Genomic DNA, 25,734 nt, shown 5'->3' on the forward strand with positions numbered 1-25,734 from the left:
CCCTAAAATTCACAAAAACATTCTCAGGAAGGAGGGAGTACACCTTCATCTTAAAAAACAGTGTAAAGAAGCATCCCAAAATGGGTTTGTCTCAGCACTGCCAGGAATTGCGAGAGCCAGTAGAAGATTTTAGATTCAGCTGCAGCTCAGATGAGCTTCTTCACATGCTCAGAAAGTGGCCACACATTTTCAGAACACAGGAACTCAAACATCAGTGTGGCTTAAACTAAAATCCCCTGGAAAGCAGGAGCAGAATTAGTATCATTTTCTAACTCTTAGTAAAAGAACAACATTTAATTGCTTAAAAACTAAAAGGAACTATTGAGCCACCTTTGCAACCTTGGCTGCTCAGGTGTTTGTGCCACTCACTGCGACACAACTAGAACTGTAGAAGCCACAGAACTATAATTTCAGAGAGACTTTGGAATTATGGATAAACTAAGAGTAATGTAACTTGTGTGGAACAGGTAGGGCTTTGCAGACAATTTACTGAGGTTATTTTATTTACTTTGACAACATCTGCTATGTTGATACTGCAGTCAAACCTAAAAAAAAAAGTGTTTTCTAGAGACTCCTCCTTGATGGGATCTGCAGCCACAGCCTGGAGAGCAGCATTGGAAGATCAGCTGCTGGAAACTATGCAGGAAAACATGGAGAGAAAGACTCCATACTGGGACAAAGGGATCATCTGAGGTGGTCACAAAGAACTGAACTCTCTTCTCACAGAAGAAAAATTGCTTTGGTATGCTAAGCACTGTTTTTACTGAGCTCTTACAATTTGTTGCTATTTTGGGGCATTAAAACATTGTACCTCAGCAGAAATTAATGGAATTTCAAATTTCAAATCAATGGAATTTCAGGGGGAAAGGCATCCAAATAGGCACTACTGCAACTTAGAAGCCAGTCGGAGCTCAGGAAGCACTGGGATAAAAAGTCTTAGGTTGTCTTAAGGAAGTAGCAGGAATTTCTCTGAAAAAATGTCAGGTTAAAAAATTGTATTATTTGCTACCAGAATTAAATAGTGTTTCTCAGCCTGTTGCAAACATACCACTGAAATGACTGGAGAAAAAAATCCCATGTGCTTAATTCTACACACAGAGGAACAAAATCTGAAAGAAAAATGACCTCACAACAGAGCATTCCAAGTATAGCACAAATATTTGTTGACAATAACTTAAAAAATCCTAAATATTTGAGGCAGTTACAGAACAGAGGCAATACGATGAATGGTGGCTTTTTCTTTACTCCTATCTCTTCATCCCAACATCCAATCCAGCTTGTGACTTAGACTAGAAACAAAGATAAAGACAGGTAAAAAAAGCAGTGTTGTTGTGGGTTGATGCTGGCTGGATGCCAGGCACCCACAAGAGCTGCAGTGGGACAGAGGAGAGAAAATTTCCTCTGAGAGAAAGGGTTCATGCATTGACATAAGGCCTGAGAGAGACTGCTCACTAAACACCACCATGGGCAAATCAGGCTCAACTGGAAATATAAAGTGAATTTATTACAGACAAAATCAGAGTAGGATTATGAGAAGTAAAATAAGCCCTTAAAAAACACCTTTCCCACACCCCTCCCTCCTTCCCAGCTGTACCTCCTACCCAAGCAGCACAAGCAGACAGGGAATGGGGTTATGGTCAGTTCATCACCCAAGGCTTCTCCCACTGCTCAGGGAGATGAGTCCTTCCCCTGCTGCACTGTGGGGTCCCTCCCTCTCTGTGAACTTCTCTGATGTGTCTCCATCCCTGTGAACTGCTGCAGTGTGAGTCCATCCCACAGGCAACAGCCCTCCCAAAACTGCTGCAAGCTGGGCCTCTCTTTCCACAGGGTGCAGTCCTCCAAGGATAGGCTGCTCCAGCCTGGAAGTAGGGCCCCCTCTCTCCATTGGGTCTCCAACAGGATCACAGCCTGCTCCAGGGATTCACCTGCTCCAGAATAGATTCCTCCATGGGCTATGGGTGGATCTCTGCATTCCCCACGGATCACCATGGGCTGCAGGGGTACAGCTGCTTCTCCATGGTCTGCACCACAGGCTGCAGAGGAATCTCAGCTCTGGCACCTGGAGCACTTCCTGCCCTCCTTCTGCACTGCCCTTGGTGCCTGGGTGTTGCTCCCCACCTTTGTTACCATGGAGGTGTTACCATCATCTCTAACGGGCCCAGCCTTGGCCAGCAGTATGTTCATCTTTGGAGCCATCAGGATTGGCTCTGCTGGACATGGTGGAAGCTTCTGGCAGGTTCTCACAGAAGCTACTTCTGTGCCCCCCCCACTACCAAAAAACAGGCCATGAAAACCCAATACAAGCGTAAATAATTGTATTACAAAATTTATTGCCAGAATAAGTTTTCAAAAAATAGACAGAAATAAAATCCAGCAACATAATAAGAGAGTTCGCTGCAGAAAAGCCATCTTCCAACAGATCAAGAATTTTGCTCAGCACAAATACAGTAAGCAAAAGCTAAAATCTTCCCAAAGCAACAAGAAAAACAAAACACTTTAAATATTATAACATAAAAGCATAAAAGCCAGCAGAGAAGTCAATGCCATGGATACCAGCTCACTCTGACCTCCACATCTAAAAAAATATATGGAGATAATAAAGGGTCCTTGAGTCAGACAGCAAAAGTTATTAGTCAAGAAAGATGACTGAATTAGGAAGGACTGACAAGATCAGGGCTGTTTATCTTAAAGAACAACAGGACTAAATAAATAGACACAGTATGATGAAAGTTAATTAAGAAATATTTTTTTCCTTGCCCTCCTACTACAAAGTCAAACAGAACTAAATCACTTTTCAAATTGATACTTTAAAAAGAACGGGTGGATAACTTTTAGGACTCAATGCCACAAAGTACTAGTGATGACAAGAACCAAGAGGATTAAACTGCAATTGGCTTTGTACATGAACAGTCCCTGCCATTCCACTATAAGCAAACAGTAACAGACGGGGATTAGGGAGTTGTTCTGTAACAGAGGCATCATTCCCTAGTTCAGGGAAGGACTTCATACATCACCCTCTGTAGCATCCTAGTTGTGCTACTGCTGGCTACATGATACCCAGCTAGAGGGACACTCATCAGATCACTCCAGCACTCCAGCACTGCACCTATTGTCTGGTGGCAATAGGTGAGATCTTCATGACAGATCTTCCACCTGGAAATCATGCGTGCATCCTCCAAGGCATGCCTGGTATCAAGCAGCCTTGATTAGAGCAGTCAAACTTCTGCAGTGAAGGTAAATTTTTTGCAATCTCAGTTGCAGTGCTTAATAATGCTTAGGCAAACCGGCCTTCACTTTTTAGTCACCTGAGAGTTTATTTTCCATTCTGTCTTTACATCTTTTAGTTTAATGTAAAAGTTAATAATTTCAGAATTTTATTTTATTTTTTGAGACACAGTAACAAACTACAGGCAAACCCAAGAACACCCTGATTGCATCTTTCTAACACTACTCAAAGAAACTCACTGATGCTCTTCCAAAGCAGTTATGTTTCTTTTTAAGACAGCCTCCCCACAATGTAATATGATTCTTTACCCTTCAGTAATGGAAAAGCTGATGGTCCTCCCAGCACCCAAATGCCTATCCATGGAGAACAGCAAACCAAACAACATGATGAAGGAATATAAACCAGGTAAACTAGGGTGTGCTTGCAACACAAAGTCCAACTTGGCAAAGGCAAGCTCAGCAGTGGCTGGTTACCTCCTCCATCCCTTCCTTCCTCGCCCCATGCTTTCATACGTAAGGAAAACTCCACATTCTTAGTTACAGCTTCAGCTGCTCTTTCATCTTCTATGCTTGACTGGCCTGGTGTTGCAGTATAAGAATATTTCATAATAAATCTATGTTTTCATTTGTCCTTAGTAAAGTTGGGGATGATTGATGTTTCAGTCAGAGTTGAGCAGTGATCACAATGCATTAAAATGTGGCTGGCACAGTATAAGTGTATTCCTACAACATCTAGGTGCCTCCTGTAGTTTCAAAATACCAGAAAACTGGAAGGACTTCTGAATGCAATGTAATGCAAATCTCATCATTAACTACCACTTTACTGAGCAAATATCAACATCTCTCTCCTGAATAACAAGAGCATTTCTAACCCCAGTCATTGTATTTCTTAATGGAGAACCAAATTCATCGGCAATAAAGTCCAGGTTCCCAGAAGAAAAATTGCTCTGTGCTCTCCCAGACAGACTGGGTTTTAATGAGCAAGGAAACCACAAAGGGCCTGATCCTAACCCCACATAAGTCAATGGGATGGCTTCTACTGACTTCAGTGGACTTTGGAAGGAGATCTAAGGTCCTGATTTTGCATTTGTCGCACTGTCAGCTCCACTGAAAGCCACAGGGAGTTTCAGTGTCAGTCAAAGAAGAAAAGTTCTTCAAGAACTAATATTATCCCTTTCCCCAATATTGAAAATTCCCCATTATAAGCAGGAAAAAGAATAATAAATTTTTGAGAATTTAATAATGCATTTTCAAAAAAAAAGAATTCTTTGGGATGACATTCAGGAGGCTCATCTTGTGCCAACCTTGATTGTGAAGAAAGTTAAGTGCTCCAAATGCATTGTATAATCTTTTCCAATATCACTTATAATTCCTCTGCAGCCCCCCCGCGGAGCAGAGAGAGCAGCCACGCCACGTGGCAAGCCGAAACCGGGGTCCCCCGCACCGCGTGTGCGGAGAACCCCCCCTTCCCCCACAGAGAGATGAGAAAGAGAGTCTCCCGCGGCAAGAGAGCCGAGAGCCCCCCCGCTCCCGTACAGAGAGAGACAGAGAAAGATCTCCCGACCACGTGGAGAGAGCCGAGCACGCTGCGCTGCAAAGCCGGGGGGAAGGGCAGAGAGCTCCCGCGCAAATTCCAAAAGACAGTAACACATGCGGCAGAAAGCTAAAAGCTAGAACGCAATGAATTCCCGTCTGTGGGGCTGCGCAGCCAAAAATGCAAAGGCAAAAAGGAACAGAACTCACGGCAGAGTCTGTTTTTGAGCTCCTGCTCTACCGAGAGCAGAGATACTCACCCAAAATGGAAGCTGTAGCTGGCTGGGTACAGGCAGGTCTCTTCACCGGAACAGGACCTCTCTGTGGGCGAGAGAGGCTACCCTGTCCTCCCTCTGGAAAATCTGCTCACCAGAAAGGAGCTGGGCTTTCCAGAAGCGCCGAACAGTCCACGAAACTTCTTCTGGGAATATTCCCAAAGTCTCTAGCTGAGGGCGATGCAACCAAAGCCCCTTTCAGCTGGATGCACGGCTGCCAGAAGCTTCTCCGAGGTACTGCAGGTCTGTCTCGGGCTGCAGAGTCGCTTTGCCCGCCTCAGGGACGCCAAATATTGGAATAAGGCTCCCAATATTACCAGTTAGGTAGTGCCTGGGCCGGTCTGACTCTCGCTGCTGGGCCAAAGGCAGCAACTGCGGTGTATCACCCCAGAGATACCTTGGCTTGCTGGTGGTTGCAGCTGGGCACTGAACAAGTCCAGGCTTGTTAGGAACCCCGTTTACCTCAGGAGGAATAGCTTCAAGCGATGGTGAAGAGAAAAAGGAGATGGATTCTGCTGGAGGGTTTAATGTCCAGAGGTTTATTCCATGGTTACAGAGGTCTGAACGTGAGCAACTGCTCCAATAGAACTCGGACCGCATGCTCTGATCACCTTTTTAAGCTCAGGGACAGGGGGAGGGGAGGTACAGGTGAGCCACCAACCAGGTGAGAGGGGCAGGGTCTCAGGGGAAGATGACACCCAGAAAGGCCAATGACCTCTGGGCATAGGGGCATCCTTTGAACTTGACCAACCACACGATGCCTTGCTGGAATGTTAAGCCTGATTGACAGGACTCACTCAGCATGGGGCAAGGGGGAAGGGAGAGAGACATAGGCACACCTGGGGGAATGACCTGGAAGGCCAAAATGGGACATTACAGCACACCACAACACCAACCTTGATTGTGAAGAAAGTTAAGTGCTCCAAATGTATTGTATAATCTTTTCCAATATCACTTATAATTCCCCATTATAAGCAGGAAAAAGAATAATAAATTTTTGAGAATTTAATAATGCATTTTCAAAAAAAAAGAATTCTTTGGGATGACATTCAGGAGGCTCATCTTGTGCCAACCTTGATTGTGAAGAAAGTTAAGTGCTCCAAATGTATTGTATAATCTTTTCCAATATCACTTACAGGTGGCTTGCTGACAGCATATTTTATTTTCAAGTCTACTTTTTTTAGTAGTCGTGTTTTCCAGCACCAAAATGGTCTGTTCATGTGGAACTGGTGGAATATATTAGAACACACTAATACACTAGAATAGTAACTTACCATGGATTACAGGTTGCATGGGGCTTTTTCATTTACAATCTGTAACACAGAGTTTAAAACACATAACCTTTTCCCCCGGTATGGTATTTTTCTTTCTACTGTTGTGCTCTGCAAGACATTACTTCAGTGTACACCTTCTTTAATGATCTCAATAAATTACCTGTAAGCTTTGAGTTAAGGACACAGTTCTACAATTAAAACTAATAGCCATAATTGCAGCATCTCTCTAAGGTGCTGCTGCTCTCTGTTGGCTGTACACTATGGAAACACAGCTGGGGTCAACAAACAAGAGTTCTTCAGGACTAAGCATAGCATTTCCTCCATTTGAGAGTCTGACCAGTCACAGATTTTAGCTCTTGCCCATCAAACATGAAGCACCTTTGGCTATTTGGTTACCACCGAATGTGTGCACATACATTATTTCCCTGTGGATGCTTCTTTTTATTCCTAATTACAATGAAAATGAGTTCCCACAGTACCCAGTAATTTCAGTGGGAGCTGCTAACATTTAGAAGCCCTGAAAATAAGGACTCATTTTATAAAGCCAAACCCAAGAATATCTGCATTAGCAGACCCTAAAAAAATTGTGCCTATGTGACACAATAAAACACTTGGCTTTGTGTAATTGAGCCTAGCCATTGACTTCAAGAATAACTTGGATCTGCTGCACCATCCTAGTAGAGCTTCACTTTCCCAATGCACATCCCATCTCCCCAACACAACTGAAAGCAATGTTCTGACCTAAACTGTTAAAATTCCATTGTGGCTTGTCAGATGTGTCACTTAATACTTCAGTCTGTGTTGCTGGCCCACAGGACGAGGGTGGCAATATCTCAGCTGAGAACCATGAGTCCTTCATATATCAAGGTAATAAAAAAACCCCACAAGAATCAGTCTTCATCTGTCTCATTTCTGGTGTTCATTCACAAAGAACGAAGAGTAATTCATTTCCTTACTATTCATCTGTCCCACATATGTACTAATAGGCATGAAAATACTAAACATAAATCTTTTCTTCATCCTCAGAATGATTTTTAAAAGGCGCCCTTTCCTTGCATTTCTGTGTGATGCCTGATAAATAATAGATCAGTTGCATGGTGTTCATTTTAATATTAATGTTATCAGACAGCATTTGAGAGAACTGGGGCAGAAACCCGAAATCTGGAAGAATTTGGTATGGCAGCAGTCACCATCCAGAAGTATTTTTTTCAGCTCAGGTCCACCTCTATAATATACAGACCTTATGGGGTGTGCAGGACCATGAATTTTCCTTCAATTTACCCAGACACAAGGATGATGGCTGCAATATTTTAAAATTAATTATTTAAAATTGTCGTGGTTTGACCAGAAATGGGACATCTGGGATATGGTGTTTTTGCTGTAGTCACCAATGGGTGGTCGGATTTTAAGATGAGCACCTGGTTTGACCAGTGGGGTATTGTATCTGCCTCTTGAGACTACAAACCCAAGGAGTTAAAAGCAGGGCTCTTGTCCTTCAGAGCCCTCTTGGGATTTCCGGCGTGAAGGAGTTGGGTCTCCCTCCCCCGGCCCAGTTGCTGGCTGGGCTGGGGGAGGGGAAAGCCACGTGGCCCATCTGCGGTAGGCCCGGGTTCGGTGGAAGGGTGGGGGAGCATCGAGCAACCTGCTTACCCCCCCACCCCCATCCCCCCTTTTGGAGACGGAGAGAATGCAGCCTGTGCTGTTACCTTGAAACTTGATATCATGTGCTGGCAGCACGGCTGGGAGGAGAAGGGGGGGCAGCGAGCAGCCCAGCGGCCTGGGAGAGCCTTTAACCCTTGTGGATAGTGAGAACTTCACGGAACATTACCTTTCCTAGGAAAGGGATAAGAGTGGAAGATGAAGGAAGAAATAGGCCAGTAAGGGGGTCTGGCAGAGAGAAAGAGAGATGTTGAAGGAATGGAGGAAGATGGAGTGGCAATTTTGCTGGACTCTTTTGTTGTAGATCCATGGACTGTTTCCTGGTGATACAGAGGCTGCATTGCAGGGGGAAGCAGGGGCTCGGAGCCAGGAGAGTTTGGTGTTGAGACCCCTCGGCCCCAGGGGGTATAGAAGAAATGGGGGGGACAAAGGTCCCAGAGATGAGAGTGTGCTCTGCTTGGAACGAGACAAGGCATCCTTAAAACAGTCCACCCTGAAAGCAGGCCTCTGCCTCATCCCATGCCTGGTGGTGAGAGCACCTTGGCATGGAAAGGAGATGTCACGAGATAGCAGGACTCTGGGCGGTGCTAATTGTGACAAGAAGTCCATGGTACAAGGAAGGACTCTGCCTACTCTTCATGAGCTGAAGATTTGATTTTCTAAAGGATGGTGCCAGACCGAGTGTGGATAATTTTGGGAAATGAATTGTACTGGGGATCTGGAGGAGGAGGAGGAAGTGTTTCTGTGTAGTTTTCATTCTCCTTGTGTTTTCTTTTTTTTGTGTGTGTAGTTTAGTAATTGTGTGTGTAGTTTAGTTAATAAACTTTTCTTTATGTTTAAGTTGGAGCCTGCTTTGCTTATTTCCTGGTCACATCTCACAGCAGACCTCAGGGAGGAGGTATACTCATGGGGGCTCTGGCTTTGCCAGGCCCACACCATAACAAAAATTAACTGTTAGGTTAAAATAAAATATCCATCAAACACAAAAACAATGGGAAGATACTGTGATCTGCTTTAGGAATCGTTACTTTTTTTTTGTTCTGAAATTAAAGAAAGCCTTGTTTCCTCAGCCTAAATGTTGACATTTCCCAGTATGGAGATAAGCAACCTTTGAGCTACATAATGCTTTGATTCAGCTTAAGAAAACTCTTCCTAGCTATAGGGCTTTATTTATCCCTACAAAAAATATCTTCTGGATCCATAAAATATAAAAAAACTAGGATTAATTATTTAGTGCTATAACTATCACTCTTCCATGCAGTATTAGGAAGCATATAAGGACTTCTTCCTCCCATCTCCTATCCTGGCAGCTTTATAGAATGAATGTTTAGCTGAATCTAGTCTAAGAATTAGGGGCCAGGCCATCTTATTATCCCACTCAATGGTTCTGAGAAAGGATTTGTTGTGAGTGCAAATATGAGCAGGCATCACACACATGCAATTCCCAACACACAGAGGACAGCCATGACCTTCATCGCCCCAAGGAAAGCGTGCTGGGGCTGCCTTGGTGCTGTTGTCACTTTCTGTGGGCACAAAGATTGTTGTAAGCCATGAGCAAACAGAGCCATCTCTACCTTCCCATGCAGACCTCTAGTCAAGAATTGAAGAGAATCTGAGAGAGCTCGGGATGTGCTACAGATGTGTTGTTTCCCCACACTGCTCGGACACTGCAGAAAACAAGCATGCCATACTTGCACACTAACATTCATTAAAAGCTAATTTAGGAGGAAAGGGTCAAAAGTTACATGACGGATACATCTACTGTATTAAAGAAAAATGACTTTCAGGTACAGACCTGACCCCCAGCCAGAACACATTCCTGTCCCTCACCCATATTCCTTTGCAGGGATTCTCAGCCTGCAGTGTTGTCATCCATCACTGGTGGCCTTGACAGGACTGCTCCACCTTGACTTCCTAGACTGTACTGTTATTGTGGGAGAAGGAACGGGGCAGGGATAGAGACCAAGACAAGAAGGGAAGGGTATGGAATCCCACCCTCAGACAGCAGAGCAGAGCCATGAGCATCACAGGCAGCAGCAGACAGCCAGAGCACTGGCACAGGCAGAGAAAACAATTTCAGTGAGTAGAGAGGGACAATAGTCACCATTTAACAAATGTGATTACAAAAGCTTTCCCTCTCTGACATACATCCATTGCAATGCTTCTCAAACTCTAGTATGCTCACCATTGCAGACTAGGAAAAACAGTTCTGCACAGGAGTAGCCTCCACATCTGTTCTACAAGGTCAGCAAGCCACTAGGATTTCTCTGAACTCAGAGGCACTCATGAGCCTATTGCTATCCCTTGTGCATCCTGTGGCAGCTGACTCCTTTAGCCATTTTTCACCATCCCACTGCTTGTCAATAAATCACCCTGCTAATTCCTGTGACACCTGCTGTGAAGTGCTCTGGGAATTGTGGCAAAGATTTCTGGGCTGCATCTGAGAACTGGTGGTGAATGGCTGACTTCAGGGTGACATGATGAAGAAAGGTTAAGGCTCTTCAGCTGAGCAGCCTCTTAGAAATGATTCATTGTGACTCCAGCAATCCCTTTTCTATACAGCAAGTCTGTCCTCTGCATCTGCCTGAACACGTAAGGGGTTTGATGCTTGTCTTCTGTGTTGCTCACATACTTAACTTCCCCTCTCTTATTACCTGGGAAGGGTGATTACATTTCCTATGGAATATCACCAGTGATACATCACACTTCAGGGCTGTGTTTCCCCCCACGCTCTAATGGGAACCTGTGGTTACTTCATCTTTTCCTTCCTTGAATACTAATCCTCCCACAAACCTCTATGTTAGCCACCAGCCTCCCAAAGAATAATGGGACTACTACAGATGCTCATTTATAGTAAATTATTTTCAGTTAGTAAAGACAATTCTCTCAGTGAAGACTCTGGAGAGCCAGGGATGGTACAGCAGAACACTGTCTGCCCCACAATTGATTTGAATACAGTGGTTTGAAGAAAACCTCAGACTTCAAGAGGAACCCATTAAGAACAGCTATTTGCATGGTGCCTGTCTGAACACTGAGGACAGCAAAGAAAGTAGAATCTGTCTATCATGGTCAGCTGATTATTCCTTTTTTTATTCTTCCACAATTAGATGGTCTTCAAATAAACATTGGCATCAGAAATCTGAACTAGCAGTCACAAGCTGTGTAAAAAGACCCAAGTCACAGAACTCACTTGATTTTTGTATAAAGCAAGAAATTTTGGGTTGTTTTGGGATTTTTGCGCTTGCTTTTTCTACAGGAAAGACTTCCCCACTCCTCTTCTCATTCCTCTCGTAGTTCTTCATGACACTTGGATTTGGATAGGGAACTGCTATCTGGGGGACTGTAAAAGCAACCCAGAGGAATTAAGTATCTGAATCCACACTGGAATTCAAAAGCTGTAGGCCAAGCAGTTAAAAAACTTTGAAAAGGGTGCTTAACCAAAGTATGCAGACCGATTCCAAATCTGCAGATATACAGATAACAAATGCAGCACCGAAGAGGTCTGCTTCCAAATCAAACAATACTTCCTAGCTTGTGCTATGGAAGTCATGCTCATTTTTGCTGTCTCTGACTTCTTCCTATTTTGTACTACAAAAAAGCTGGAACAAGGGTGTGCATATATATGTACATATTTACTAAACTGATTCTCTATATTCATTTCAATCAGGAATGTTTTGCCAGGGAGGAAAAGGAAGAATTAAAAGCTTCTCAGTCCTGTTTCCTAAAAAAAAAAAAACAAAAACCCAAAAAAACCAAAACCAAAAACCAAACCAAAACAAAAAGAAACAAACAAACAAAAAAAAACCACCAAAAAAACAAACCCTAGCAGATGGGTGCTCTGGGCTCCATGAACATCCTTGCCACTGTGCAGAATATCTGGGAAAGCTGAACTCCAACAGTCTCAGTCCTGGTGAAGAACAGCAGGGCACCATGACTGCTATAAAGCAGGGAGTGCAAGATCTGCTGAAGCCATAGATCAATCAGCATGGCAGGGTTACCTTGGAGTTCCTGACATGAAGTGCAACTCCTGGCTCCTTTAAATTTCCTTCAGGCAGTCAGGATGAAAACCTTATCACTTGAGAGCTTATCTCAGCTCTGCTGGGCCATGAACAGAACCTGTATGTCTTCATAAAGCATCTCTTTCTGAGCAGCCCAGTGTTTACTCTAAATTAATTTGGCCAGAAAGTCCCTGACCACGTCCAAGCAGGGGCTGCTGTGAGAATGGAGCTGCTGTTTCTACACAGCCGCTGTTCTAAGGAGAAAAAGGCAGCAAAGAAGAAGAGCCCAAAGAGTAGCTGAGGCCACTCTGTGAATCAATCAAACAGCACTGGCTGTTGGGTTGGTCTGGGGCACAGGGAGTGCTTGATACACATATTTACCAGGAGTGAAATGTCCCCAAACTTCATTACACACACATCTTCTAAGCTGAAGCCCACCAGGCAAAAGAATCATAAAACTATCATTGAATGGTTTGGGTTGGAAGGTGTAGATTTTCATGTGTTTTTCTTTACGCTGATTTATGCTGATTTAGGCTTGATTTATGCTTGTCGGTTTTCTGTTTCTCCCGGCTGTTTTATGTCCGGAGATTCAGGGATGCCACTTGCTCGGTTTCTCGGCTGTTTCAAAGACCTGGAAAGGCCCAGAGTGGCCTTGGACAGCCCGCGCTTCAAAGGACGAGGAGAGACTTCTGATCTTGTTTCGGTCTCGGTGTTTATTAATTGTTTATCTAAAAGATTTTCTTTCAGCCCGACAGAGGTCTGCACAGCAAGTCAGCCATGGGCACACTCCCCAGCCTCCGGGGCGGTCACTTATCTTTATACCCGAAGTTACGTGTACAATATTTATAATTTTTCTCCAATACCTTCTACTCTTATTAACCGGTGCACTTCTAGTAAAGACCAATCCCAAAGTGCCACCATCACCACAGAAGATGGAGGCCAAGAAGAAGAAGAAGAAGGACAGGACACGCCCCAATTCCTCCATCTTACTTCTCTAGACCCCCCTGTACAGAAATCCTAAACCCTGTGTTCTACACCTTAATTAACTTATCCCTTCACCATTCACCCAGTAAAATCCTCCCAGTCCTCATACAGGTGTCATCTCCTGTGTAGGATCAAAGTCCTGCCACCAGACACTTCTGGCAACATTCCAGGACTCCCGAGCCCCCCAAGGGTGGTCTCGGTCTCTCTGTACCTCAGTCCTGAGGAGCTGAGATCCCACAGGAAGGAATTTTAATATTATCTAGTTCCCAACTACCTGCCATGGGCAGGGACATCTTCCACTAGACTAGGTTGCTCAAAGCCCCATACAACCTGGGCTTGAATATTTCCAGGAATGGTGTTAAAATATGGTTGTTAAAATTATTAGAGAGATGTTTCTGCCTGAATTAAGGAGCAAACAACACCATATGCTATAGTCAATAGTACAGATTTTTAACAGTAACTGTGAGCGAGAGAGGGAGAGACAAATAAATAGAAAAGAGGAGGGGGAGAGGGGGGAGAAATAGATTAACAGTTAAAAAAAGCACCCCACCATTGCGGATGCTGATGGCATCCCATTGGTCCTCTTCTGATCTTCTCAGTGGGAACAGTCACCTCTACCAGAGGTGGGGAAGCCCACAAAACAGTCCAGTGGCTTTATTCACTCAGGATCAGGTGGGAACACCCAGGTACCTCCCCTGGAGTGGAGAGTTGGGAGTTTTACACTGGATGATGCAATACTTTGGATCAGAGGACACTTCAGGAGTGTTTGATGGTTTATGACACCTTCAGCCTTTTATTACACCTTATGACACCTTATGAAATATTACAGCAATTATAGCATATCAGCAGGGATGAATACCCTCAAGCCATGTATAAATGTCCTGATACTACTCCAGAAGGGATTTTTCACAGCTGAGCCACTTGTGTAAGAACTTTGTCATGATAAAAAGCATTTTCCTTGCTTCCAAGGATTTGCCTCTTATAAGCCCCTTCCTTTATCTTGTTCAACACCTAGCTGTGGCCTCCTGTGATGGGTATATACAGTCCTGCTGCACCTGGTGGAAGTGGTCAATTGTTCGAGTCATTAACCATCAACAGTCCAGTCTCTCGGAATGGGGCATCCACAACTTCTCTGGGCAACCTGTTCCAGTGCCTCACCACCCTCATAGCAAAGAATTTCTTTCTAGTTTAAACCTAGCTTCTCTCAGCATGTTCTGTTACTACATGCCCTTGTAAGAAGTCCCTCTCCAGCTCTCCTGCAGGCCCCCTTTAGGTATGGAAAGGTGCTCTGAGATCTCCCTGGAGTTTTCTCTTCCCCAGGCTGAACAACCCCAACTCTCTCAGCCTGTCTTCATAGGAAAGGTGCTCCAGCCCTCTGAGTGTCTCCGTGGCTTTCTCTGGACTTGCTACAACAGGTCCAGATCTTTCTGATGTTGGGACCCAGAGCTGGATGCAGCACTCCAGGTGTTGTCCCACAAGGGCTGAACAGAGGGCAGAATCCCCTCCCTCCCTGCTGGCCATGCTGCTTTGGATGCAGCCCAGGATACAATTGGCTTTCTGGGCTGCAAGTGCACAGTGCCACGACATGTGGAGCAACCAACACCCAAAATCTTCTCATCAACCAACACCCTTTCTGTGCAGGGCTGCTCTCAAGCCATTCTCTGCCCAGCCTGTATTTGTGGCATTGCTCCAACACATACAGACAACCTTGCCATCAGCATGACTGCAGCAGGAAGGACAGAAAAGGTTCTTATTCTCAAGAAAAAAACAGGTGGCATTGATCCTGGTGAGGACAAGAAAGGGAAAAGAGAGAAGATGGACTGGTGGTCCTACTGTAGTGGTTTAACTAGTCACAATGTGGTCATGCTCTACTGTGACAGCTGAAGAAAGGCTCAGAAGTGAATGAGAATCCTCTGACAATCCTTCCACGAACACTTAATCTATTTCAAAAATATTATAGTCTGACATTCATGTGACCAAATGCAGGGGAAAAAAATGGAGCTGGAGAACATTTTTCATTAATTGAAAACCAATCCTCTGCTAGCTACTGTCAAAAGCAGCTTCTGGGTTGTTTTTCTCTGCAGAGAAGCTGCTGCTGGGACTTTGCCAGTTCAGCAGTTAAAGGTAATCGCAAAGAATCCCTTAGCAAATTGTAAAGTGCTCACGCTGAAGAACAACAAGGTGTTTGGGGACTGAGTTGATTGTTTTAATTTGCGTAATATTAGCAGCAAGAAGCACTTAAGAATTATTCTGCTTAATTCATCTATTCCAGAAGCAAGACAAAACCAAGCCAGCTTTAATGAATAAACCAGACCTAAAAGTATTTCATTTTATCTCCATGTATATAAGGAAAGTGCAAAATCTGGCATCTGGTGGAAAGTGATAATCTTACATTGTATTTTCTATGCACTAACAAGGAGCTAGAGGCATGCATTGACACAACACAGCAGTTAACAGGATCTGACTCTTTGCTGTCAGATCTCTTCCTTTTACTGTTTGGAAAAGAAGAGACACAGGTCATCTGAGTACTCCCAAAATCTCTAAAGATGGTGCCACAGTGCACCAACCTTCCTCCTTCACAGCAGCCAATACATTTCCTCTCACTTCATTTAACAGACTGTGACAAATGTGCAGATCTCACCCCACAAATGTGCAAGCAATTGACTCAAATGCAAGAATAAATCCTTTCTTACCTATTCCCCTTATATTTTTAACAGCATAGCCGTCAAAACACAGCAAATCAATTTTTCCCCCTTACTGTCCTCAGTCTGCCTTTTCAGGATATTTTTAGTTGCTCTGATTAAAAATTTACCTCTTAAGTACACTGAGGACACAGTGCATGTCTAGATTACAATTTTGTGTAACTTTTTCAGTCTACCTGTGTATCTTCCTTGCAAAGGAAGATGTGGAGCCGTATCTTTCCTTACTTCCCTTATCTTTCTAACAAAACAGAAATATTAGTAACTAACTTTGAAAGATCAACAGCAAAATACCTTCACAACAAAATGCAGAAAATACATCTTCAGAAGGAAGATGTGAGGCCATAACATGTCATGGGATTACACAAGATACCTTACACAAGAGAAACATGGCATGCTAAACTGGAAAACACACTTGCAGGTCTTGCCCAAAGCAAAGATAAACAACCTCAGCATTTCTGTATTCTGTCTTTGGTGCTGCATTTTAGGGGACAAGTTCTCACCCCTGGACTCTTACCTCTCTCTGCCCTCTTCATCAAGGACAAGGTGGGTCACAAATGTCTTGCGCCACTTCTATCACATATTCTACCATGTATGATTAACCACTACTTCCTCTATTATTTTGTCCAGATATGCTTCAATTACCATGCCTGAAATTCTGCATGTGTGCAGCCACAGTACTTATCTGAATGTCACCAAAACTGTATGAATGAAGGAATGTAAATGCCTCTTCCTGGGATTCTCTGCATTGATCTGCTTATTCACATCAGGCAGAGACCTTTCTACCTTTTGACTGCCATTCAGCTACCCTTTCTTTTTTCCTGTGAAACCTGTTTCCTATCCAAAACTGGAGAAGTCTTGACTACTGAAAAAGAGATTACTTTCTGATTTAATTTCTGAAGCTAATCTAATTCATATTGATTAGACAGCTTAGACAAGTTGGGTAGTAGAAGGCCTAAACGTAAAGATATGGAGGATAAAACAGCCATTGCAAAAAGTAAGGGAAACACCCCTTTCTCTTCTTCTTTTAGTATCAATAAAGTCCAAATTTTTTTTTTTTTTGCAAATGTTTGTTCACTAAAATGTTCCAAGGGGGAAAATGTCAGCTACAAATCCTCACTCACTGTGTATTTGCACAGCAATGCTTAAAGGTCCTTAAAGACCTCCGAGGATTTGAAAGAAATAATTCAGTCAGGTAGCAAAAACAGTGCCACTGCCTTCCGGTGGCTGGTTACATGGCTCATGGGGCATCTGACAACTCCAGGTGAGTCACAGTGAACTCACTTCACACATCATACAAGGAGAAATGCATTCTACCATCCAAATGCATGAAAGTCTAACTGTTTGAAGCTAATGCATCAAGCAAAAATAGCTGCAATACACAGGATGGACATGCAATACACAGGTGGAAAATGTTCTGCTCATTGCAAAGAGACACTTCTTCTCTGCTTTTCTTACTGATAGCCTGCTCTTGTTCTTGCCAAAACCACCACAGCTTCACTCAGTTTTCTTGGCACTTAAAAAAGTCACAACTTTTCCTTCACATATGCTGGCTGATTCTTTATATACCTGAGTAACAGGTGTGTTGCAGCCCTGTTTTGCATTATTCATCTTGGATGAGGTTAAACCCTGACTGTGTGACACCCCACACATTACTCAGTTTACCTCAGTGCTGTGTTTTGATTTGCTCAGTTAAGTTTACCTAGGACACATTTAGGCTGGAACTGTTCTTATGAGACTCCTTTCATTCTGCTCTATCTTTAAATTGCCTGTGCTTCCCTAAAAGTTGTCTCAATATTATTGCCTTACAAAGCAGATAATCAAGATTTACTTGATTTCAGGCATCTCTTCCTTGCTTAAACAACTACTTGCCCCATGCTCTTTCCTGCCCCCACTTTCCTTTTCCCTGTAGAGAAATACGTTTTCACTGCTAATACACACCATAACTGCAATGTACTGCAGAATGGGTATCAGTCCAAAGCCCAGTGAAATCTTGAAAGGTTTCTGAACCACAGAAAAGACAACTACACAGTATTACACAGGCAGCCTCTATAAAGGGTCTTCATTTAAAGACCTCTTTTTGTGTTATAAATTGGTTTTATTTGTGTAACATTTTCTTTCAGATCTTTATAGTCCAATAACTAAGAAAAGCAGTTTAAGAAGGAAAATGAGACTACCAAATGTCCTAATTCCTCATGAAACTGGTGTTTTTAAAGGATTAAAAAAATCTGAATTTTAAATTCTAGAAGTGATTAAATACAAGCAGGAACTTAATAAGCTGCTTGTAAGTAACTAACATTCAAAACAGCAGCACTGCAGTTTTTCCAGTCCTAGACACTTTTCTCCCATCCTCCACAGCAGATTCACTAAAAATTCAAGATAATGATTACAAGTACCTAGATCTGTAACATACACATCCATAGCAACGCTGAGGATCTCTTATGTTAATTTCTGTACCCAGAGACTTTTCTGCAACTGAATTAAAGAAACCACTGTATCATTCCCATAACAAGATGATTATCTAGGAATTAAGACTAAGTAGAAAACTCTTTTCAAAACGTCAGTCTTCCAAGGCTTTTAAAAATCAAACAAAATTACTGATGTTGTTTACATCATCAGTTCTCAAAAGTTACATATCTGCACACATCCTGTTCTAAAAAGAAAGGGCAAAGTAACCATTATGAAAGTCTTCATTTATGATTCCTTGTTAATCCAGTAGAAAATCTCCTTGGAGTTACTGATTTTTAATGGGACATTTAAAAAGATTTCTTTTACTGTTGTTGCAGGTGAAAAAACCAACATCACTTACCAATAATCCATTAGTGTCACCTCTCAAATTCTTCAGATGTAAAGGTGAGAAATTTTTCCTCCTTAAAGTGTCAAAACATATTTGGATGTCTGCTGAGTGAGGTTTAAATGTTTTAGAGAACAAAACTAGTAAAGGTCCTAAATCTGTTTGACAATTCTCTGTGAGCAATCAACCTTCCCTTCTATTTGCAGAAGTCACAGAGGGAACCAGAGGTGTATTCCTCGAGGAGGAACAACTGTCATCCCTGGAATATGTTCTGCATGTGTCAAAGCATATCAAAGGAGAAAACACACATAGTAGAAATCCAGAGTAGTCCATGCTGTCCCTACCTCACCACTGTACTGGTATGGAAGCCAATGTTCTCAGCAAAGAAGAGAAACATAACCTGTGAGTTGAGCCATGACTGATGCAGTGCTGCTGGCAGGCTGCCACAGCATATGTGGATTTCCCCAGTAAGATGCTCAGAGTAATCACACAATAATACTGCCACTGTTTGAGGAAGCAGGGAACAAGATTTCTCCAAACTTTCAGGCTTGGAAGAGCTGCTTGCACTACACATAGGATTTTCCCCCAAAAGATGATGTAACAATGCAGATAATTGCTGGTCTGGTATCACTGAGGAGAATGCAGACAAAAAGTGGCAATGAGCACTGAGGTGTTACACATACAATAAACTTCTGGCTTGAATGAATGGAAGGATCAGTTCCAGAATGGGGTTCAACAACCCAATTTTTACCAAAAAATGTTGATTCTACTGTTTGAGAACCATCATAATAGAAGACAGCAGGATCTGTGTGCAGAGCCTTCAATATCTATGTACTTGTGCTAGACTGATACTATGGTGCACTCCAAGTGACAATAAGAAGTTACCCATACCTGCAATAAACTTGTCTCCCAATTTCCCTGAAATATATATTCTGTTCTTTACAATGAAAAATACTCATTATCTTATCCTAACCTGTATTCCTCTTCTGCACACACCATCTTGAGTAAAATGTATGCTTTTGCATGATTTGCACATGAGAAAGACTCAAGAATTAATGACTCGAAGCTTTAAGATACTCATACAAATTTCATTTCCATTTCTGTTTCTTCACATAGCACAAACAGTCTCATATAACACTACACAAAAAGGGTAAAAAGGAAAAAACCCTCAGAAAATAAAAATCCACTGTAATGCCATGAAAACTAGGGCACAGAACAATCAATTCATCTGGCCTGCATCACATACCAAATTCAAAAGAATACCAGAGTTAAATACCTGGATGTAGAAAGCAGAAAATAAAAAATCTATAGGTGTTGGAGAACAGCATGAAACATTTTCCTGTTATCTTAAAAAAACGTTTATTATTTGCCTTCCTACAGCACTTCAAAAAGTCTCAAGACAGATTATTTTAAACCTCAATTTTAGAAAGCTAGATAGCCAGCAGCTTTTTTATTTCTTGATTTGGAAACAGCAAATTGAAAAGCAGTACATATGTAATAGCTGATACTTGCCTGCTTTTGAGGCAACTGTTATTACCAGTTGGACAAATACCCTGTGCACTCCCTGGTCATGTCAGTGCTGCAATACCCATATAATGTTCTGAAACCCGAGAGATTGCTCAACAGCATAGAAATAAGTGTCAGAAAGAAATGAACAAGGTCTTTTTTTTTTTCCTCACAGTTGAACACCAACAATAGCATTCTGCAACAAACCATTATTAGTACTGACATTACAGTAAAGGTCTACTAGTGTGCCAAGACTAGAAGAAGAAAGGAAGAGAACAAGGAGACAAACTTCATTCACTTAGCAAAGAGCAGGACTAGAATGTCAGACACGCGCCAGACAGGAGTGTCACGCACTGCCAGATGTATTGAGGAAGGCAGTTGTTCACTGTTGCTGCCAAATCCTGAGCACAAAGCATTGGGGTAGTCTGAATACCAGAAGTTCAGTACTAGTGGAAAACTGAAAAATAGGTAGTATTTCTTTTAAATAAAAAGTTTGTTGTTTGTTTGGTTTTTTTTTTTTGCTTCAGGAAAGTTTTGGAGCTAAAAAATGAAATGTGCAAATATAAGAATCAAGAACTTCTTGGTACACAGAACTAAAATATTCACAAAATATTTATACTATGACGACAGGAAAATGTGTTAAAATTTTCACTTACTTTGGATGGGCAAATTCATCCAGCAGGACAACCTTTTCTATCAAGTCTCCACCAATGGTTCGAACCAAATCATAGAAATCATTCTGAGAGTATGTCTCAGAGGGCAGCCAGAAGGAGATGTCATTGATCAAAGGAGGATATCGGCTGAGTGGCTAAAAGAAATTTAAAAACATACCTTTATACATAGTTGGACTTGATAACTATATCTACAACTGTTCTGAACTTACATAACACACAAAGTACACAGTTTAGAGGCTTTTTGAACTGGTCTTTGAAGGACAAACTGACCTCATAAATGACTGAGATGAAAGATTTTATACTAGGAAATGTCTTTTAAAGATCCCCTCATAACAACTTTGGTTTTTTCATTCATAAGAAAAATCTTGTTTTTGTTTGCTAAAATCACAGTTTATGACTGTGAACACACTTTTGCAACAGAGCTGCTTAGAAGGAAGAGATAATGTCAGGTGATTTTTCACTGGGTAGAATTGCACTTTTTAAAATCATTTTCCAGACTTCTTGCATATTCAAAACTTCTTGTCACATTCAGGCATAAAATTTATATGCATATTATAGTACATAACATATTTATTATTTTTATATTACACAACATATTTATTATTTTTACTATCAAATTTTTAACAAAGTCATAAATAGGCAACTTCTTATTAAAATGTTTTAATAAGAAACACACTTTGGCTTAAAAAGAGGGATCAGTTCACTTTCTGGTGGTTTTTGTAGACATGTAAACATCTACAACAACACAAATAGTATGGCTGTTAACATAGTTATTCATTCCACAAGTACCACAGTAGGCTTTTAAACACAAAGGGGAACCTTTGCTGCCCACACAGAGTGGGCAGATAGTGTAACTTGTTATTTGTAAAAATGGGAATAGAAAGAGAAATGAAACCAGATAATTAACTTTTCAGTTTTGATGAAACTTCCCAGGACTCTGTGGGTTTCAGATCTCACCTTTGGTGAGACGTTTCGCCCTTTGAAGAACAGAAAATGGTAACATTCTCCTTTCATGACCTCTAGGTCATACAGTATCTTACTTCTGCCTTGCATTAATTCTCTGCAGTTGAAAAAAGTACTTTTGCACAAGATAGTTGGAGTCTGCAGGAGAAAACATCTATTTTATTATTTTCTTTATATATACAAGAGATTCCATGTGTACACCTTGGTCTATACAATATAATATCTCACTCAAAATATATTCCATGTCTGGAAATGTTTTATGAGGGAGCAGTGGAAACTTAAGTGAGTACCTGCTAAAGCAATAAACCTGTTAATAAGGCAAGTTTATAGCATTCTGATTTACTCAAATACTGTTCTGTAGAGTGTAAACCAGTCAATAAATATCCGATAAGGAATACAGTGCCAGTTTTAAATTAATAACACCCCCAGCAAATAAAATTGTGAATCACAAATGATTATTGAACTTGTTAAAGGAATAAACTTGTCAAATGAATTCATATCCTGTACATCAAATTAAAAAAGGAAACTTGCACAACAAATCCATTGCAAAAGAGCTTTTGATAAAACACTAATGAATGAAATGCAAATGTCTCTGCTCCACAAAAGTCGCAGCTGCAGATGCTGTAGATGGTCCTCAGACAACAACTTGATACATGTGTTAGTGTAAATAAAGTTATGATCCTGCAGTAGACCCCTATAGTCTCACCTCATTCCTATCCATCACTTTATTTACCACTGCTGTAGTTCAGGAATATACTGAACACCTTTCAAAGCTTGGTGGGATTAACACAAAACTCACTGCACTCACAGTTCAGGACATTTAATCATTCAACCAGAGGATGTGGCTCGTGAGCCTTAGCATGACCAAGGCATCTACTTTCATTCACACAGGTACAAGGACAATAAAGAAAACTAATTTCATGTCCAGGTAATTCACAAAAGTCCTGTGCTGGTTTTGGCAAGAATTCATTTTCTTCACAGGGGCAAGCACGGGGCTGTGTTTTGCATTTGTGCTGAACACATGGTTGGTAACATAGAGATGCTTTTGTTATTAATGGGCTGTATTTGCACAGAGCCAAAACCTTTCCTGCTTTCCGTATTGCCACACTGGCAAGAAAGCTGGAGAATCTGGGAGGAGACACAGCTGGGACAGGCGACCCCAAATGACCAAAGGGACATTCCAGACCCTACAACATCCTGCTCAGTATATAAAGTGGGAAGAAGGGATATGTGGACTGATGGTGTCTATTTTCCCAGGTAGCCATCACATGTGATGGGGCCCTGCTCCCCAGAGATGGCCTGTCCATGGGAAGCAGGGAATTAATTTCTTGCGTGTGCAGCTTTTTCTCTCCAGTGTCACTAGCGTGGATAGAGAATTGTTGTAATTTTGTGTGTGTATGCTTGTGTTACAAAGACTGAAAGGACAAATGCGTAAAACATAACATAAGCATTACTTTTTATTATTAGCTACTAACCTTTTCTCAGAGCCTTGTAATACAGAAAAATCTTTTATGGTAAAAGGCAAGGCAATAATCCCATATTATATTGTCCCTTCACCACCTGGCTGCAGTCAATATCATTGCAGTAAGTCTTATATCAACAGTAAAGTTAGTATAAGGATAAAATTCCTACTTCTCAAATGTATCAATCTGTTTGCTGTAGAGCTCCATGAGTCACATCATAGTTTATTAGCTACACCTAAAATGCGAATAGGCGACTAAAGAGTCTCCAATTGGCAAGCCAAAATGAAGTTCCTACATTTGTATGTATTTGTACTCCAGCAAATACATACCGTGGTCCAACAGACCTCTTTGCCATTCTTTGATCCTTTCTAAACTCTCCTGCTCTATAACAGCAGACTGGTCCAAAGTCCATTGACTTTGGTCCTTTTTCAAGTTCAAGGCAAATGCCAACCCTGGAGACCATTTGTTATGAATTTACAGACATTTCAAAGGCTCCCCTTGAGAGAAATGTGTTCTTCCACTAAATCTTTTACTCTGTTGTTGTCTCCAGCCACCACTTCCAGCTACATTCACTTCATGGCTCAGGAGTCCTCCAAAACAATGTTTGGAGAAGCTACCAGGACACATCTGCTTCTGCAGGCTGCGTGTTGGCTGAACCCTAGCACACCACCCGAGCCTGGAGGCCCTGCTGTTCCTGCTTCCATGCCCTGATCACTCCGTTAGGTTTTTGAGGAACTGAAAAGAGGTCTAGAAAATGGCAGAACTGATCCCACCTGCAGAGTGCTGCTGCAAGTTGTCAGTAAGCACTGCTGATGCACAGACATCCCTGCACCCTTCCTTTTGGTTCCATCAAAGTTTTGACACCACAGTGCTGCTTTAAACATTCTGTTCACTTTCTGTTTCAAACACTTCAGCACACTATCACTATTTTTCGACAGCCTCAGAAAACAAATGCTTTCCCAGAAATTACACTATGTATAGGACTCCACTGAACCCATCTTGTAGGAAATCTTGGAAATAATAAATGACATCACATTTTTCAATCGCCCAAAGTGAAAGCATTTAGGAGTTCTGAATTACTATAATTTCTTTAAATAATAAAATGGAAGTTTATGGTGATCCATACGTTATATATGATATATGTTTCCTAGTCATTAGTCAAAGTTCTTTCTCTGATGTATGCTTCCTAGTCATGTTATATGTTTCCTAGTCATTAGTCAAAGTTCTTTCTCTGACTACTAAATAAGCCAAGTATTTCCTAAAACTGCAAGGTTTTCCTTCTCAGGATGCTAATTTTAGTATAGAAATGGGTAGTTGGACACCAGTGCTATAACCTGCTCTGCCAGCCTGCCTTGCCTATGCCTACATCTGAGGAGTGCACCACTAAAAACAGAGGGCTATTAGTCTTTCATATGGGTTGGTGATAGTTTAGGGCATTCCTCATCTCTACTGCTCTGCTCTGCCTTTCTGAGATTATTGCCCCTGCAGCAGCTGATAAAACAAACCTGTGCCTGTTTCTTCACCACTGCAGCTTACAGCCAGCTGTAGCCAGCTGAAAATTGTCCCTCTCACTGGTTTATCTTAATATGTGTTGGATGAAGAATTGCAGCAGCTCGAGTTATTGGGGGGCAGCTGTCATAAGCAGCAACAGGATCCATCAGAAATCATTTGTCAACATAAAATAGCAAGTACTTGGGATCTGTGTATGTTGCCACACCAGGCCACTACTCTGGATGCTTTGGCAGCAGGAATCAAGTGGTCACCATAAGAGTGGTATCTGTTCATCCACACATGGCAAAGGATCATCAGCTAGGCTGGATCCAGATACCTCACAGCTGTAAGGGAGAGAAAACTTCTTTCTGAGGGCAGAACCTCGCAAGCTGCAGCAAAAACAGCTGGCAATAATGCACAGCCAGGGCCAGTGAATAACCCATACAAGGCCGTGAAGTGTCTTTAGCACAGACTCCAAAACAACAGGATGGACACCAGCACTTTCCACAAATACTTGTAATTAGGAAGAAAAGCCATTTCCCCCAGATAGGTGCAACAAGGCAAGGGGACAGCAGAAGTTTTGGGCTGTGGCTGCTCACTCCATTCCTTCCCTGCTGCCAGCTGCAGATGGGACAAAACAAATGAGTGACAAACACAGCAGAGGAAAAAGCTGTACTTGTATTTTGACAGTGGTGACACAAATGCAAGGTTAACGACGACACGCACCAGAAACTGGGTTAGCAATTCCACAGCAGCCAGGCTATTAAAAAGTCAGCCATGCTTTACTGCCATCACCAGTCTAAGTCAGAAAAATATGAGACTTAGCAGCATCGTGGCTGCTAAGCTTTAACAGTCCTGTCTTGCTCATGTTTTGGAGAAATAACTACATAAACTACACAGTTTTAATGCAACATCATATTCTCATCAAAATGAAAACTACAGTCCTGTAATAACTGAGCCTTTCTTAATATATTCCATGGTGAAACTACATTAATTCAGTGTTATCATATGAAATTTAAATACGCAACAGGCATGAAATTAAAATTTTCAAATTTACAGCAGTAACTTAACCCCCATGCACATAACGAAGTTTCCTGTATTAGTGTGTATGCTTCTAGATTTACACTTCCGTATTTATGACCAGCGTAGACAAATTACAGTTGCTGCAGAGAACATATCTTCGAATTTCTTGGCTG

General features: G+C 42.0%; 1 protein-coding gene across 2 annotated transcripts in view; it reads right to left on the reverse strand.

The window, feature by feature from the left end:
* The window catches only part of FARS2 (phenylalanyl-tRNA synthetase 2, mitochondrial), a 233,475-nt gene that overhangs the window by 58,858 nt on the left and 148,883 nt on the right, over nt 1-25,734 (reverse strand). For both annotated transcript variants that reach the window (XM_063161288.1, XM_063161294.1), the window contains one exon: nt 20,604-20,755. In XM_063161288.1, coding sequence (XP_063017358.1) covers nt 20,604-20,755 — 152 coding nt within the window. The remainder of the gene's footprint in view (nt 1-20,603; nt 20,756-25,734) is intronic.

The sequence above is a fragment of the Melospiza melodia genome, chromosome 1 (genome assembly GCF_035770615.1).
Source record: "Melospiza melodia melodia isolate bMelMel2 chromosome 1, bMelMel2.pri, whole genome shotgun sequence".
Taxonomy (NCBI): Eukaryota; Metazoa; Chordata; class Aves; order Passeriformes; family Passerellidae; genus Melospiza; species Melospiza melodia.